Consider the following 15,742-nt stretch of genomic DNA (forward strand, 5'->3'; position numbering starts at 1 on the left):
TTCACAGATAAGAATGGTGATGTTACTGACTGAACCGTTATCTGACCATAACTGCACTGTGAACGTTTTCACTAATCAAAATAGTGATGTAAATGAATCAGGGAAGAGTTAACTGACCAACACTGCACTGTGAAATTTTTCAGATCAGAATAGTTAAGTTAAGGGATCAAGAAAGGGTTAACTGACAAAAGCTATACTGTGAAACTTTTGCAAATCAGAATATTGAAGCCAAGTACTCAAGGAAAGGTACAACAACCAAAACTTTATTGTCAAACAAAGTGTACAATTGTAAATGTGTATGTGCTCATTTACCTAATGACTTGGAAACCGTTATTCACAGGAACAGCACCGAATGACATTATTATAGGCTACAAAAAAACGGGGGGAAGAGCAAAGATAAACACTGCCACGCGATAAAATGCGATTGTGGAAGTTTTCACAAATCGAGCTCGACCTAAAACAATGTTTTTGTATTCCAGTAGTCTGCGTGTTTATTGGTAATAGACGTTAAACATGAAGAACGCCTTTCTTTCACATTCCTTACTAGCGGACTTACCAAGGCGTTTACGGACAAGAGCTTTGCTGTGAAAAAATTCACAGATCAAGCTGGTGAATATGACACCGGTTTCATTTCTCTAGGCATTATAAAATTAAGAGTCGCTATGAAAAAAAAACCTGATTTCGGCCCGAAGGACAGCGTCACCTGAATTCACGAATCATGGAGAATGATATTCGGTATTATTTGCATGTCTATGACAGCTCGCTGCGTATTTATAGCCAAAAGCAATCTAAACTATCTTTACTGCGGTATGTAGGTTTATGAAAATCGCTGTTGAAACATGCTACTATAAAATGAAGCATAAGTCTCAGTTCCCTTGTGAAAGTAAATGTTAACCTTGTGAAATTGTTTTGAATGTGCACTTATTGTGTAGGCTACTATAATTCTTAAAAGTATATTAACGGAATAAAAGGCCACTTAAGTGTACTTGGGGAGAATATGGCTAAGTTTTTAACACACGTAAGTAACCTACGTTTTTTTTTTTTTTAAGTGTTATCATCTTATATCTAATATGATCAAATTAACCCTTTTAGTATTTTAAAGTACACATTAAATTATGATGTTTTAATAGGCCTTGTCTTTTGTCACAACACATGTATTTTGATGTGTTGACCAACATACTAAAGCACATATAACGTATTTAAATACAGTTGTAACTATTGTGTTATTTGATATTCCATTTAAAGTTAATATATTTCAAATATACTGAATTGCAACTTCATCATTACAAATGTTACACATGAAAATATATTTAAATACGTGACATACAAGTTTTAATATATATGAGATTAAAATAGCCATTTTAGTGTACCTTTAATGTTTGTAATGAAATAATATGTTATAAAATGAATATAAAATTGTAAAAAATTATACATTTTCATTTAATTTATAATCCAGTTAATTTAATTCATAAGTCATTCAACTAATAATTCAGTGTCCGCACTTAATTTTTTAAAAGTATGCTAAACTGTATTCATTTTTCACAAGGGTTCCTATAGCATATATTAAAAGTTAATAGTTAAAGTTAAAGTTAATTTTAAAAGAATTTTGGTTACTGTGGAGATTTGTCTTGCACAACACAAATTGTCTTTTTTTAACGTATTTTGTACATTATACTATAATAAAACAATTATATTATATTATATTATGTACATATTAATTTGTATTTCTTTATGTACAAATCGTCGAGCATGAGACAGACCCATGTAATCAAAATTAGAGCGCGATCTGGAGTGGACATGTGTTTCAGGTTGCTCAATCGAGCTCAGGATCTCAGATCCCACACAAGCAGACGTGGCTGACAAGGTTGGTGTGCCTTTTAAGGTTAAACCTCAAATAATATGTGTACAAGAATCGTGGTTAAAGCCTAATTTAAGCTTTGTGGTTCAAGGATACGAAGCGGTACGCAAAGATAGGATGCCAGTCAAGTTTTTCAGTAGCCTTGTTTCCAGAAGTATTTTTTTCTATTCTTTCTTCCCATAGGGATTTAAAAAGTCTTTATCAAAAAGCCATTAACTAACCATTTCTGAGGTGATTCACAACACTACAAACTTTGATTTGAAGCAAAAAAGTATTTGAAAATCAGACAAAATGACTGCAAGACTGTGTATACAGCTTGGGTGAAGGAAAGAACTACAATCCCAATACTTAGTGACGTCTCTCTGATTACTGGAAATTGCTTTGTAGAATCATGTGTAATGTACTTTTCCTCCAGGACTTCCGCTGTTTTATTATTTTAAGTTGAAACAATGTGGACTGACTGCTTCAACAAAGTATATTCAGTTGATTAACAACCTTGGAGCTCACAGTAGGTCTGTCTTTAAGGGTTTATTAGTAATCTTTAACCCTATGGAGAAAATGAATGGGATTTTAGTTCCAGAACTGTTGCACTCTAAAAGCCTTCTACAGTCATGGCCAAAAATATCGGCACCCTTGGTAAATATGATCAAAGAAGGCTGTGAAAATTAATCTGCATTGTTAAGTTTTTTGCCCTCTTCCTCAATTTAGGGTGGAAGTGTGCTCAGTTCTCCCTTCCTCAAGGGCTTTTTGGCTGGGTATGTGGTGGCAAAGCTCCGCTCCTCTGCAATCCTGGGAGTTCTTGTAGGAACATGCACAGGCATCTATGCTGCTCAGAGCTATCAAGTGCCTAATGTTGAGCAGTCCATAAAAAACTACTTCAGCTCATTCAAGAAGAGATAGAGGGAGCCAAAATGATACAATCAGAAATGGTGCCTCATCCAAAGGTGCCACTCATCAGACCACATAGAATAACTGGATGTATTTAGATGATACTTTGGTGTCTAAAATAATTGAGCTTCTCAGGTTAGCAGTTTTATATAGTTTTCTATTTAAAATGGGGTAGGTCTGTGCTGTTACAGCAGCTTCTTTTTTGAAAGACTCTATACCTAAATTCCTTATGATGGTACAGATGGCCAAAGCTTTGTCAGTCCTTAATATGCTTCAAGTGTTAATGTTCTGTCTGTTACATAAATATATGTATTTTTTCCAATAACTGTTTTTTTTTTCTTTTAAATAGAGGTTTGCACTAAAACAGGTTAACAATCAGGCACAACACACTCTGTAAATAATGTCTGCCATTGAACAATTCCTGTACCTGTCAAATGTCAGATTGCTGGACTTGAGTAGCTGAAGCCTTTTATACATTTGTTGGATAAATAAATGTTGCATTTTACCACACTCAACTCTTCCACTTCTGCTTGTATTAAATATTAATGAAAGTCAGCATTTTAGAAGTGAAATAGAAAACAGGAAGCAGTCCAGTTAGAGGATGAGAGCTGATTTTCATGCAGTTGGTTTTCAGATGGAGTATTGAATTCAGTGGTGTGGTTTTAAAGTGTAATCCGTATCATAATGCATACCTTTTCTGTGTAAAGAATTATTTCAAAAGAAAACTTTTGAATAATAGGAATTATTTTCCTTTGCTTTATGTGAGTAAAGTTTTTTTACTCACATTTTTGCCATAATGTGTGATAGATTTTTGGATAGATTCTTTTACATATCCTGTACCTGTCAAATGTCAGATTGCTGGACTTGAGTAGCTGAAGCCTTTTATACATTTGTTGGATAAATAAATGTTGCACTTTACCACACTCAACTCTTCCACTTCTGCTTGTATTAAATATTAATGAAAGTCAGCATTTTGGAAGTGAAATAGAAAACAGGAAGCAGTCCAGTTAGAGGATGAGAGCTGATTTTCATGCAGTTGGTTTTCAGATGGAGTATTGAATTCAGTGGTGTGGTTTTAAAGTGTAATCCGTATCATAATGCATACCTTTTCTGTGTAAAGAATTATTTCAAAAGAAAACTTTTGAATAATAGGAATTATTTTCCTTTGCTTTATGTGAGTAAAGTTTTTTTACTCACATTTTTGCCATAATGTGTGATAGATTTTTGGATAGATTCTTTTACATACATTGCATATGTTTTTACAAGAATTTTTGAAAATGTATTTTAATGAACAAAACCTTAAATTGGGTCAAGAAAATGTATGGTCAATTATTTTTAATTGGAAAAAATAAAGAGACAAATCCTTAAACATGTTTTGGAATGTCAGACCATGATATACAAATCAATGTCATTTTAGTAAGATAAAATCCCATATGCACCCCTCTTATGCCATCAGAACTCCCTCTCTCACACACACACACTTACACTTGTGCAGTATTGCCAAAGCATTGGCCATTACATGAGCAATTAATAAAATAAGTAAATAAATGGATACATGTTTTATAAACAAGAAATAAAGTGATCAAGACAAAAAAAAAAATACATTCTGAGACATTAAGAATGTGATAATATTTCAGACTTTAGTTTTGTCCGCTGGCTGACTCTTAGTTTGTGGCAAGCTGTTACAGCTTTTGATGCTGTGATCAAGCTGGAGTTTTCTCCCGATGTATGTCTTAATTTTTCTGGATTTGGTAGAGCCATAAAATTAGGTGAAATTTTGGGAAGTAGATGGAATGTTCTGATAGTGATCACAGTGCAGCAGGAAGTGTTCTTCAGTTTCCACAGCTCTCTGAGAGCACAGTGAACACGGTCTCTGCTCTGGCGGCTGCCATCTCTTCTCTCTATAGCCAGACAGTGATCACTCAGACTGTATTTGGTTAGTGTCTTTCGCACTTTATGCTCTTTCCCACAGCTCTGCTGGTTTGTTATCTCTTTTCAGTTGTACATAAAGGTCCATTATTTTTGTAATATCTCTATGCGTGTTCTAGCCTTAATTACAAAGGTAAATTTTAAAATCCTAAAATATTTGCAAAGCATCTTTGGGGCCATGCAAAAAAACATCAGCCTTTAGACTTTGCCATACAACTTAAAGTTACAGGAATTTGTCTAAATCAGACACAGAGCACACAAGTAGTTAGTAATTAATTTTATTGTCCATCTTTGTTAGCTATCCATCATCCAATTTCAGCTATCCTTCTATATATTACTTAGCTCTCTTAATCCATTTTATACTCACAATAAAAGAACATTAAAGGTTAGTTAAAAAAGTTAGTTTGCCATCAAGTCAAAGCTTTTCATAAAAGGTCAACACAGCTGAAGTTAATCTAATATAGTCTGTAATAATTACCAGTACAATACAAAACAATTAACTTTTAGATTGTGACAGCAAAATATCTTAATAGACTGAATGAAGACGTTTACCTCAAACCAAACCATAAATCTAAAGTAAATGTGAAAGTACAAGTGTTAAAGGTAAAGATGCCAGAAAATGACATTTATGCTTTAACTGCTCCACGCTGCTCCTTTTCACTGGCCATCTGTCCCAACCAGAGGCTCCAACACCACTTTATCAGCTAAAATAAGGAACAGCGAAGAATGATTTATATTAGAGTTACATATCACATAACACCACTGACTACATTTTAAATATGAAACTGCTAAATGAAAACAATATGCAAGTGAATATGCTGTCGTAATTGTGAATAGCATTTCACATGTATTTGTTGCTGCTGTAAAGAAACCTGCCCTTTTTTGCAGAATTTCGTACCTGCTCTCCAAACTTACATATTTACAGAAAAAAAAACGTTTGAGGAATGTGGGAAAGAAACAGAAGCCAGTCACTGTACCATCAGAATGGTTTTGAAACGGATATTTAAAAAAAACGTACATACAGTTGCTTTAAATTATGTGACACATAAAAGGAAAACTGTATTTTATTTCTTTTTGAAGATATTAATATAATTAATGTGAGTAGGTCATGTATGCCACAGAATAATTCAGCTCCCATGGCAACACAGATATTCAGCTCATACCGGAATTGAAGCCCTGACACTTAGTATCACTGGTGTTAGTCAGGGAATCATGAATCTCAACGCCGTTCTTGTCCACACACCAGCACCAGTCAGTCTTGTCCCAGCACTGCTGGGCCAGATAGTCTCCATTCTCATCACACCTGGGGCGGAAGGATGGCAGGAGACTCTTGACCTCCCCAGAAGCCTCCTTCTGGCACTGGGTGAGCTCTGTGGGACAGAAAATACATATATGTGTGAGCAAAGGACATCAAACTGCTACTTTGATTCAAAATGGCAAGATCTCGATACCTGGTTTAGGAGTTGAGGAAGAGGAATCCTGAAAAACAGAGCATAATGACAAAAAAAAGCATGAATGAGATGAGAAAGCTGTAGATGGCAGGATTTATATATTCTATACTTTTATATGTTCATTTATCGCTTCCTGTTGATGATTCATCATTTCTAAAGCAAAATCATTTGAGAAACACTGCTTTAAAACTTGATTTCGTTTTCTAACTCAATCCTGACATCAAGTGGCCGCCAGCCCACATTAAAACACATTCAAGAGGACAACTTACCTTCTTCTCCTTGGGCGCCTCCTCATATGTCAGAGCGAGAGAGCTCATGGGGAGATGCATTTGCAAGGGGGCACGCATGACTGCACAAAAAAAAGGGAAGAAAGTCTGTATTATTATGCTTTCATTAGAGGACATCTGTGGTAATGGGTTAAGGGTGATTTAAAAGGTAGCATGATGAGAAGCCCATAAAATAAAAATATTACAGTGGATGTTAAGCCATGAAGCTCACTGACCAGACTTGCGGCTGATCTCCTGCAGGCGGTCGCTGCGTCTCTCCAGGGTGTTGAGCTGCTCCTTCTGGCTGTAGGCCATGTAGGCGGTGAAGGCCTGACCTGCGATCAGTATGCCAGCCAGCAGAGTCACTCCTGCCACCTTCAAGGCCTGATTGTTCGATCTGTTAGGAAATACACAGACCAGTGTATTCAAATTAGTGAAATGGTGGTGGTGGCAAAAAAAGAATATATATATTTTTAAGTCATCCTTTCAAAACTGTTGGGTGTCCTAAAATGGACAGAAAAGTTTTGGTTTACATTAAAAATAGTTGTCAAATATTCCGAGCTCTTAAAAGCACTAGAAAATCGAATAGAGTGTCTGGTATTTTAATCTGTACTGAATTATTAATCAGGTATGTAAGGTGATGTGTGATCATTTAAAATGGAAGAATATACACAGTTTGCACAAAACATATTTCAGAACACATAACACATATACAATACATAATTTTTCATTAAAATGTATTAGTTTAGTTTAGTTTTGAAATGAAACACTGACAGTGATGACTAAATATATAGTGATATATTATAAGTCACATATTACACATTTTTCTGCCTAATTATTGAAGAACTCACACAAAACAGCTCTTTACACTCAATCACTTTCCGTTTACCTGCATTTAACATATACAAGTGGGGGAAAAATAAATAAGATTTATCTATAAAACCAATTTAAAAAACGATGTTTCCTCACCTTCCGCGAGTTCCCATGTTGATTGAAGTTTGCTCACTTGGAGCTCTGATAAGTGGTGCATCGTTTCCGTCGGTGGACATTTCTGATCGATAGTCAGAAAAAACGTCTCAAAATTTAGTCAATTTGCTCAAGGGGTTTTTGTAACAGCGATCTAATATGAAAATATGAGAACTGAAGAGTCCAGCAGCGACACTCGGATGAAAGTGTCTGGAGCAGAGCGAGTTTATTATTTCATTGGTTATGACGGACTGCATCATCAGTTGTCAGACAAAAGTGAACTGGAATGCACCGTTTCTACGTTTCACCTGTTAATAAATCTTGTCAGTGTGCAAATGATTCAGTGGGTAGAAATAGGTTTTGTGAGATTTGTCTTTCAAAAATCTAAAATGCTTTTAAACAAGACCTTTTGTAATATACTTCTCAAATATACATGCGCAACAAAGTGATAAACAATGGCAGTACTTGCGTGTTGTTGTCAACGTAACAAGAGCTCGAGCGGCCTGTTACCGTGGTAACCTTTGCAGGAATATTGAAATACTTGCTGAAAATTTGTAATATCTAGCTTTTTTTCCCTCAGTAAAAATAACAGAATGCGTCGTGGTTGTTTCCCTAATACTAAAAACGCATATTAAAGGAATAGTTCACCCAAAAATGAAGATTCTGTCATCCTTTACTCTTTTTTTTTCCAAACCTGCATTAATTTCTTTGACGTTCACAAAAATAGATATTCTAGAAACATATTGGTAACCAAACAGTTGATGGTAGCCATTGAAAAAGCTACTATGGAAGTCAATGGCTGTTTGTTTAAAAACATTTTTGAAATATCTGTTCAACAGAAAAAATAAACTCATACAGGTAACATGAAGAGTAAACAGAATTTTTTAATTTTGGGGCGAACTATCCTTATGAAGTGCAGTGCTTTCACTTTCACTTATCTTGCCCAACATGAAATAAAATGCTCCAAAAAAAGTGAATAACAGCTTATGAAATTCTAGTTTATAGAACCATAAATGAGAAAAGTAACCAGATATTAAATCGGTTTACTTCAAATATAGTTTAGGTTTTGCCATTTTTCTTTTAAACTTCTACACAACTTGTCAATAACCAGCTAGAATTGCGAGTGTCTTCAGTGTCTGCACAGGGTGAAATACTTCAATGAGGAAATTAACTGTTCTGGTATAATCTGAATGAGGATGTTTTCTTGGTATTCCCCTAGCATTCATTCATTTGGTTTTAAAATAAACTAAAACACATCAGATACATCAAACCGGTTAGACGTGTAATCAGCTTAAAGGCAGCTGAACAGTCGAGAACCTAAGCTTTTGGCACTGCTATCATAAGAAATCATTGCAATGAAGACAGGAGGCAAAAGTATCATTTGACGTTTTATTCGGAGAAAAATCCAATAGTTTACAGACGACGTCCACGTCGACCTCCCTTTCTGCGGGTGCTGTCCGATGGAATGGGGGTGACGTCCTCTGTAGAAGAAAATGAAAGTGAATGAGACTTCCTCATAAAACAAGTTTACACTGAACAGACATCAGGCATCATTAGATGGCAGTGCTAGTGCTAACATACCGATACGGCCAATCTTCATGCCAGAACGAGCCAGAGCCCTGAGCGCAGACTGTGCCCCTGGTCCAGGTGTCTTGGTTCTTAAGGTGGGGGGGAAGAGCAAGTAAATCATGATGCAAGCTCATACGTTCTTCTCATAAACTCATACCCAGTGTCATGAACATTATATTTGAGCTCTTGTCTGTAAATGTGTTATGCATTCAGGGCCTCACACCTGTTTCCACCAGTGGCCCTCAGCTTGATGTGCAGAGCGGTGATGCCCAGCTCCTTGCACCTCTGAGCCACATCCTGAGCCGCCAACATAGCAGCATAAGGAGAGGACTCGTCTCTGTCGGCCTTCACCTTCATCCCACCAGTAACACGGCAGATTGTTTCTCTGAAGATCAAGAGGAAGGAAAACTCATTCAGAAGATGATCACCATCCGAATGTAAAATGACAAACATCACCTGAAAAGAATTTGTTCGCCCAAATATGACGTCTTTTTTTTTTTTTTTTTTTCATGAAACAGAAATGCATTTAAGAAAATCATGGGCACTATTTAAAATTAAATTACTCCAAGAAATAAAACTGCCAGTACAACTTGCATGCTATGTAGCAGTTCTTCAGAAACGAAAAGTTTAGTTGTTGACAGCCAATTTTTTGTTCTTTCTAAAATTAAATGTTAAAACGTGGAAACTACAAGTTATGCGTCTCATATGCAAAAGTCATCGACGTAAGACCTGATAAAATCCATCTAATAGCCACGTTGAATTAGATATGAATTATTAGTGAATGTAGTTCAACAGTAGGTCCAGAAGTAAAAATTCCATTTATTTTCTCCATAGGGGGATCAAAGGTTTAACAGTGGAACTCCTGAGGATAAACCACATTACCCATGATTCTGCACAAAAAACATCCAATCAAAAAATCCCGACAAGCAAATCAAGCAAAATCATTTCAGAACTCACCCACACCCTTGAAGTACTATGAAGGACAATCTCCCTATGCTCCCAAAACTAAATTTGTATATACATATTTGACAAAAAAAAAAAGCTAAATATATCGTCTCTATAGACATAGCTAGCAACCATATATACATTTTTATATTTATGTATTTTTTTATTTCATTGTATCATTTGCACTACTTAAATGGACATGAGCTGTTTACAGTTTACAAGTATACATTCTTACACCTGTTTTTTCGTTTGATTTCCAAATACTTTTGTGATCCAAATCAATATTTTTGTAATGTTGTGATTCACCTCACAGCTGGTTGGTTTTTGTTCATGGATTTTAAAGGCACAATATGTAAGTTTTCGCCACTAGAGGGTGCATATTCAAAAGAAAAAGGCGTAGTTAGATGACGCCGTGACTGAGTGTGGAATCATGGGAGTTGTCGTCTTCATCCCCACAGCCGATGCAATCCGACGGGACTCGGGCAGAAATCATGTTCATGGATGAGCTAATGATTTATTAACGTAGTAGAATGAAGCAGGGTGAGGCTGAAAGCCGTCGAAGCGAAACGAGGCCGCTGAACGAGCACGACACACGGCTCGAAAGCAGCGGAGCTTTTATTATGCCACAGTCGACCGCTTCCGCTCCTTCCGGAAAGCAGCGGAAGTAAGCAGCGCTGTTTTATCATACTAGATACATTTGAACGTTCTGTTTTAATGCTAATCTGTGCGGTCGTCACCTGTCTAATAAAATGCATAGCATATTAAAGCGTCTTTGGTAAAAAAAAACATTCTGAGACATTAAGAATGTGATAATATTTCAGACTTTAGTTTTGTCCGCTGGCTGACTCTCTTAGTTTGTGGCAAGCTGTTACAGCTTTTGATGCTGTGATCAAGCTGGAGTTTTCTCCCGATGTATGTCTTAATTTTTCTGGATTTGGTAGAGCCATAAAATTAGGTGAAATTTTGGGAAGTAGATGGAATGTTCTGATAGTGATCACAGTGCAGCAGGAAGTGTTCTTCAGTTTCCACAGCTCTCTGAGAGCACAGTGAACACGGTCTCTGCTCTGGCGGCTGCCATCTCTTCTCTCTATAGCCAGACAGTGATCACTCAGACTGTATTTGGTTAGTGTCTTTCGCACTTTATGCTCTTTCCCACAGCTCTGCTGGTTTGTTATCTCTTTTCAGTTGTACATAAAGGTCCATTATTTTTGTAATATCTCTATGCGTGTTCTAGCCTTAATTACAAAGGTAAATTTTAAAATCCTAAAATATTTGCAAAGCATCTTTGGGGCCATGCAAAAAAACATCAGCCTTTAGACTTTGCCATACAACTTAAAGTTACAGGAATTTGTCTAAATCAGACACAGAGCACACAAGTAGTTAGTAATTAATTTTATTGTCCATCTTTGTTAGCTATCCATCATCCAATTTCAGCTATCCTTCTATATATTACTTAGCTCTCTTAATCCATTTTATACTCACAATAAAAGAACATTAAAGGTTAGTTAAAAAAGTTAGTTTGCCATCAAGTCAAAGCTTTTCATAAAAGGTCAACACAGCTGAAGTTAATCTAATATAGTCTGTAATAATTACCAGTACAATACAAAACAATTAACTTTTAGATTGTGACAGCAAAATATCTTAATAGACTGAATGAAGACGTTTACCTCAAACCAAACCATAAATCTAAAGTAAATGTGAAAGTACAAGTGTTAAAGGTAAAGATGCCAGAAAATGACATTTATGCTTTAACTGCTCCACGCTGCTCCTTTTCACTGGCCATCTGTCCCAACCAGAGGCTCCAACACCACTTTATCAGCTAAAATAAGGAACAGCGAAGAATGATTTATATTAGAGTTACATATCACATAACACCACTGACTACATTTTAAATATGAAACTGCTAAATGAAAACAATATGCAAGTGAATATGCTGTCGTAATTGTGAATAGCATTTCACATGTATTTGTTGCTGCTGTAAAGAAACCTGCCCTTTTTTGCAGAATTTCGTACCTGCTCTCCAAACTTACATATTTACAGAAAAAAAAACGTTTGAGGAATGTGGGAAAGAAACAGAAGCCAGTCACTGTACCATCAGAATGGTTTTGAAACGGATATTTAAAAAAAACGTACATACAGTTGCTTTAAATTATGTGACACATAAAAGGAAAACTGTATTTTATTTCTTTTTGAAGATATTAATATAATTAATGTGAGTAGGTCATGTATGCCACAGAATAATTCAGCTCCCATGGCAACACAGATATTCAGCTCATACCGGAATTGAAGCCCTGACACTTAGTATCACTGGTGTTAGTCAGGGAATCATGAATCTCAACGCCGTTCTTGTCCACACACCAGCACCAGTCAGTCTTGTCCCAGCACTGCTGGGCCAGATAGTCTCCATTCTCATCACACCTGGGGCGGAAGGATGGCAGGAGACTCTTGACCTCCCCAGAAGCCTCCTTCTGGCACTGGGTGAGCTCTGTGGGACAGAAAATACATATATGTGTGAGCAAAGGACATCAAACTGCTACTTTGATTCAAAATGGCAAGATCTCGATACCTGGTTTAGGAGTTGAGGAAGAGGAATCCTGAAAAACAGAGCATAATGACAAAAAAAAGCATGAATGAGATGAGAAAGCTGTAGATGGCAGGATTTATATATTCTATAATTTTATATGTTCATTTATCGCTTCCTGTTGATGATTCATCATTTCTAAAGCAAAATCATTTGAGAAACACTGCTTTAAAACTTGATTTCGTTTTCTAACTCAATCCTGACATCAAGTGGCCGCCAGCCCACATTAAAACACATTCAAGAGGACAACTTACCTTCTTCTCCTTGGGCGCCTCCTCATATGTCAGAGCGAGAGAGCTCATGGGGAGATGCATTTGCAAGGGGGCACGCATGACTGCACAAAAAAAAGGGAAGAAAGTCTGTATTATTATGCTTTCATTAGAGGACATCTGTGGTAATGGGTTAAGGGTGATTTAAAAGGTAGCATGATGAGAAGCCCATAAAATAAAAATATTACAGTGGATGTTAAGCCATGAAGCTCACTGACCAGACTTGCGGCTGATCTCCTGCAGGCGGTCGCTGCGTCTCTCCAGGGTGTTGAGCTGCTCCTTCTGGCTGTAGGCCATGTAGGCGGTGAAGGCCTGACCTGCGATCAGTATGCCAACCAGCAGAGTCACTCCTGCCACCTTCAGGGCCTGATTGTTAGATCTGTTAGGAAACATAAACCAGTGTATTTAAATGAGTGAAATGCTATGATGACATGTAAAACACTAGCAAATTATGCTTTAAAAACAGTTGCCTGTCCTCAAGTAGGCAGAAATGTTTAATAAACTTTGGTTTACATTAAAATAAACGTTTTATTAAATATTTTGAGCACAAGAAAATCGAATATGAGTGTCTGGTCATTTAACGTATTTGATTAAAGATTATGAGGGCACATGAATTAAAAAAAGAAAAGAATGAAGTGTACAGATAAATTATTTATAATAAACACTACAGTATTCCATAAAAAAAATAAGAATTTTCCATTTTGATTTCATGCCGACTTTAATGTTAATCCAAGAAAATGAAAGAAAATCACTCACTGCTCTTACCTGAATTACTCTCTTACAAGAATTAATCCAGTCAAACCAACAATTATTCAGACACCAGATATAATTTAATTTGATATTTCTTTTGATAATTTGATATTTTTATATATATATATTATATGATATTTTTTGATATTTGCATGACACTATAGTTCATTTATGTAAGTGAGTATAGCAAAATAAAGTAAACTGTGACATATTATACCCAAAAATTCTTCATACAGTGGACTACCAGTAAAACTTATTAAAAATGTGGGACCAACAATTATTCAGACAGTTTGTTCGTTTCTTTCTTTAATTGCTAATGTGAACTTTTTACACCACAGACTGAACAAAATTAAGCATTGCTTGGTAATTGGTCAACAAAGTATCGATAGTTGTGTAGCTAAATATTGTCATACTAACAGTTGTCTGAATTTTTGGTTCATTGTAATCCATTGCATACCTTTCTATCAAAGTTATCTGATATTATCAAGATGATTTTGTTCTGACACAGTTTAACTCTGAGTTCTTGTCATATTTTATTACCATTTTCTAAACTATAGCAAATAAACTGTTATAATGTGAGAAATGTTGAAGGTGTCAGAATAAATTTTGGTTAGTAAGTAATGTTTATTTCTATAGCACCTTTCAAGAGCAAGTGTCAGGACCATGCAATGCTCTAAACACCATCACAAGAATTTTAAAATGAATTCTAAATTTGACAGGGAGCCAGTGTAAAGAAATTAAAATTGGGGTTACGTGAGATCTCTTTGATGACTTAGTTAAAAGCTTAGCAGCAGTATTTTGAAACACTTGTAAACGTTTCAGGGATGAATAATTAAGACAAGTAAAAAGAAAGTTACAATAATCAAGGCGGGAGGAAATAAATGCATGTATAATCATTTCCATCTCCGCTGTGGACACAACTGGCCTCAATTTTGCGATGTTTCTCAACTGATAAAAACAATTACGAACCAAATAATTCACAAGTTGATCAAGACTGAAGGCTTGTCCCATATGTTTGGTTTGATTTATATTTAATTTTTACAGTGAAGACTATGCAGTGCTATTTTACATTTGATTATTCGGTTTCTGTACCCTGGACACCTACAAACTTGAAAAAACTTAAAGGGGTCATATGATGCGATTTCAATTTTTCCTTTCTCTTTGGAGTGTTACAAGCTCTTGGTGCATAAAGAAGATCTGTAAAGTTGCAAAGACTAAAGTCTCAAATCCAAGTAACATCATATGACCCCTTTAAACATTGTGTCAATAGCACAAATAAATAAATAGAACGAACATACAAATTAAACTATTTCAAACAGGGCCCACTGGGGCCCCGCAAACCCCAGTTACGGCCCTGATTTCAGAACACATTATAACATGTAATACATTATTCTCATTAAAAATGTATTTTAGTTCAGTTTTTAAATGAAACACTGTCAGTGAGTACTGTAAATATATACAGATATATTATAAAAGTAGCATATTACACATTTTTCTGCTTAATTATTGAAGGAATAATTCAAAACAGCTCTTTACACTCAGTCGCATTCAGTTTACCTTTAACATATATGACTGGGGAAAATAAGATTTATCTATAAACAACAAATATTTTCCTCACCGTCCCTGAGGTCCCATGTTGATTGAAGTTTCCTCACTTGGAGCTCTGATAAGTGGTGCCTCGTTTCCGTCGGTTGACATTTTTGATTAATGGTCAGAAAAAAGTTCTCAAAATTTAGTCAATTTGCTCAAGGGATTTTTCTAACAGCGCTCTAATATAAAAAAAGTGAGAACTGCGAGTCCAGCAGCAACACTCGGATGAAAGTGTCTGGAGCAGAGCGGGTTTATTATTTGATTGGTTATGACCAGCCGCATCATCAGTTGTCAGGCAAAAGTGAACTGGAACGATCTGTTTCCGCATGTTTCACCTGGTAGTTTGATCAGTGTGAGAAATCGGTTTTGTGAGATTTGTTGGTAACACTTTACAGTAAGGTTCCATTATTAACTAACATGAACAAACAATGAACAATACATTTATTACAATATTTGTTAATCTTTTTAATGTTAGTTGATGAAAATAGTCGTTCATTGTTAGTTCATGTTAATTCACAGTGCATTAACTAATGTTATCAAGCACAACTTTTGATTTTGATAATGCATTAGTAAATGTTGAAATTAACAACTAAGATGAATAAATGCTGTAGAAGAATCCGTGTATCATTCGATCATTCGTTTTTTGATTTAATATTGAAAGTAGAAAAATGAGAAAACGG

General features: G+C 35.7%; 3 protein-coding genes across 5 annotated transcripts in view; all 3 read right to left on the bottom strand.

The window, feature by feature from the left end:
* Nucleotides 1–4,937: 4,937 nt before the first annotated feature.
* Nucleotides 4,938–7,579, bottom strand: LOC107685486 (H-2 class II histocompatibility antigen gamma chain-like). 2 transcript variants are annotated; one of them, XM_016482081.1, is made up of 6 exons: nucleotides 7,362–7,579; nucleotides 6,629–6,789; nucleotides 6,396–6,475; nucleotides 6,127–6,154; nucleotides 5,839–6,045; nucleotides 4,938–5,379 (listed from the first exon to the last, which is right to left on the bottom strand). In XM_016482081.1, the coding sequence occupies exons 1-6, from the start codon at nucleotides 7,439–7,441 to the stop codon at nucleotides 5,333–5,335; spliced, it is 603 nt and encodes a 200-aa protein (XP_016337567.1). In that variant the 5' UTR covers nucleotides 7,442–7,579; the 3' UTR covers nucleotides 4,938–5,332. The 2 variants fall into 2 exon arrangements, with proteins under 2 accessions (XP_016337567.1, XP_016337568.1); XM_016482082.1 differs by having other exon boundaries at nucleotides 7,349–7,579.
* A 1,154-nt stretch (nucleotides 7,580–8,733) lies between these two features.
* LOC107685488 (40S ribosomal protein S14) overlaps nucleotides 8,734–15,742 on the bottom strand; it is an 11,723-nt gene continuing 4,714 nt past the window's right edge. Inside the window, exons 1-3 of one of the 2 annotated variants that reach the window (XM_016482086.1) lie at nucleotides 9,151–9,395; nucleotides 8,940–9,016; nucleotides 8,734–8,839 (exon numbers count right to left, since the gene is read on the bottom strand). In XM_016482086.1, the coding sequence (XP_016337572.1) occupies nucleotides 8,772–8,839; nucleotides 8,940–9,016; nucleotides 9,151–9,380 (375 nt within the window). In that variant the 5' untranslated portion in view covers nucleotides 9,381–9,395 and the 3' untranslated portion in view covers nucleotides 8,734–8,771. Of the gene's footprint in view, nucleotides 8,840–8,939; nucleotides 9,017–9,150; nucleotides 9,396–15,742 lie in introns of those variants that run through there. The other variant, XM_016482085.1, reaches the window with a different exon arrangement.
* On the bottom strand, nucleotides 11,250–15,309 carry LOC107685487 (H-2 class II histocompatibility antigen gamma chain-like). Its single transcript, XM_016482083.1, has 6 exons — nucleotides 15,091–15,309; nucleotides 12,941–13,101; nucleotides 12,708–12,787; nucleotides 12,439–12,466; nucleotides 12,151–12,357; nucleotides 11,250–11,691 (listed from the first exon to the last, which is right to left on the bottom strand). Exons 1-6 carry the CDS (start codon nucleotides 15,168–15,170, stop codon nucleotides 11,645–11,647), a joined length of 603 nt encoding a protein of 200 aa, XP_016337569.1. The 5' UTR covers nucleotides 15,171–15,309; the 3' UTR covers nucleotides 11,250–11,644.

This window comes from Sinocyclocheilus anshuiensis, unplaced genomic scaffold (assembly GCF_001515605.1).
Source record: "Sinocyclocheilus anshuiensis isolate Anshui unplaced genomic scaffold, SAMN03320099.WGS_v1.1 scaffold922, whole genome shotgun sequence".
In the NCBI taxonomy this organism is placed as follows: Eukaryota; Metazoa; Chordata; class Actinopteri; order Cypriniformes; family Cyprinidae; genus Sinocyclocheilus; species Sinocyclocheilus anshuiensis.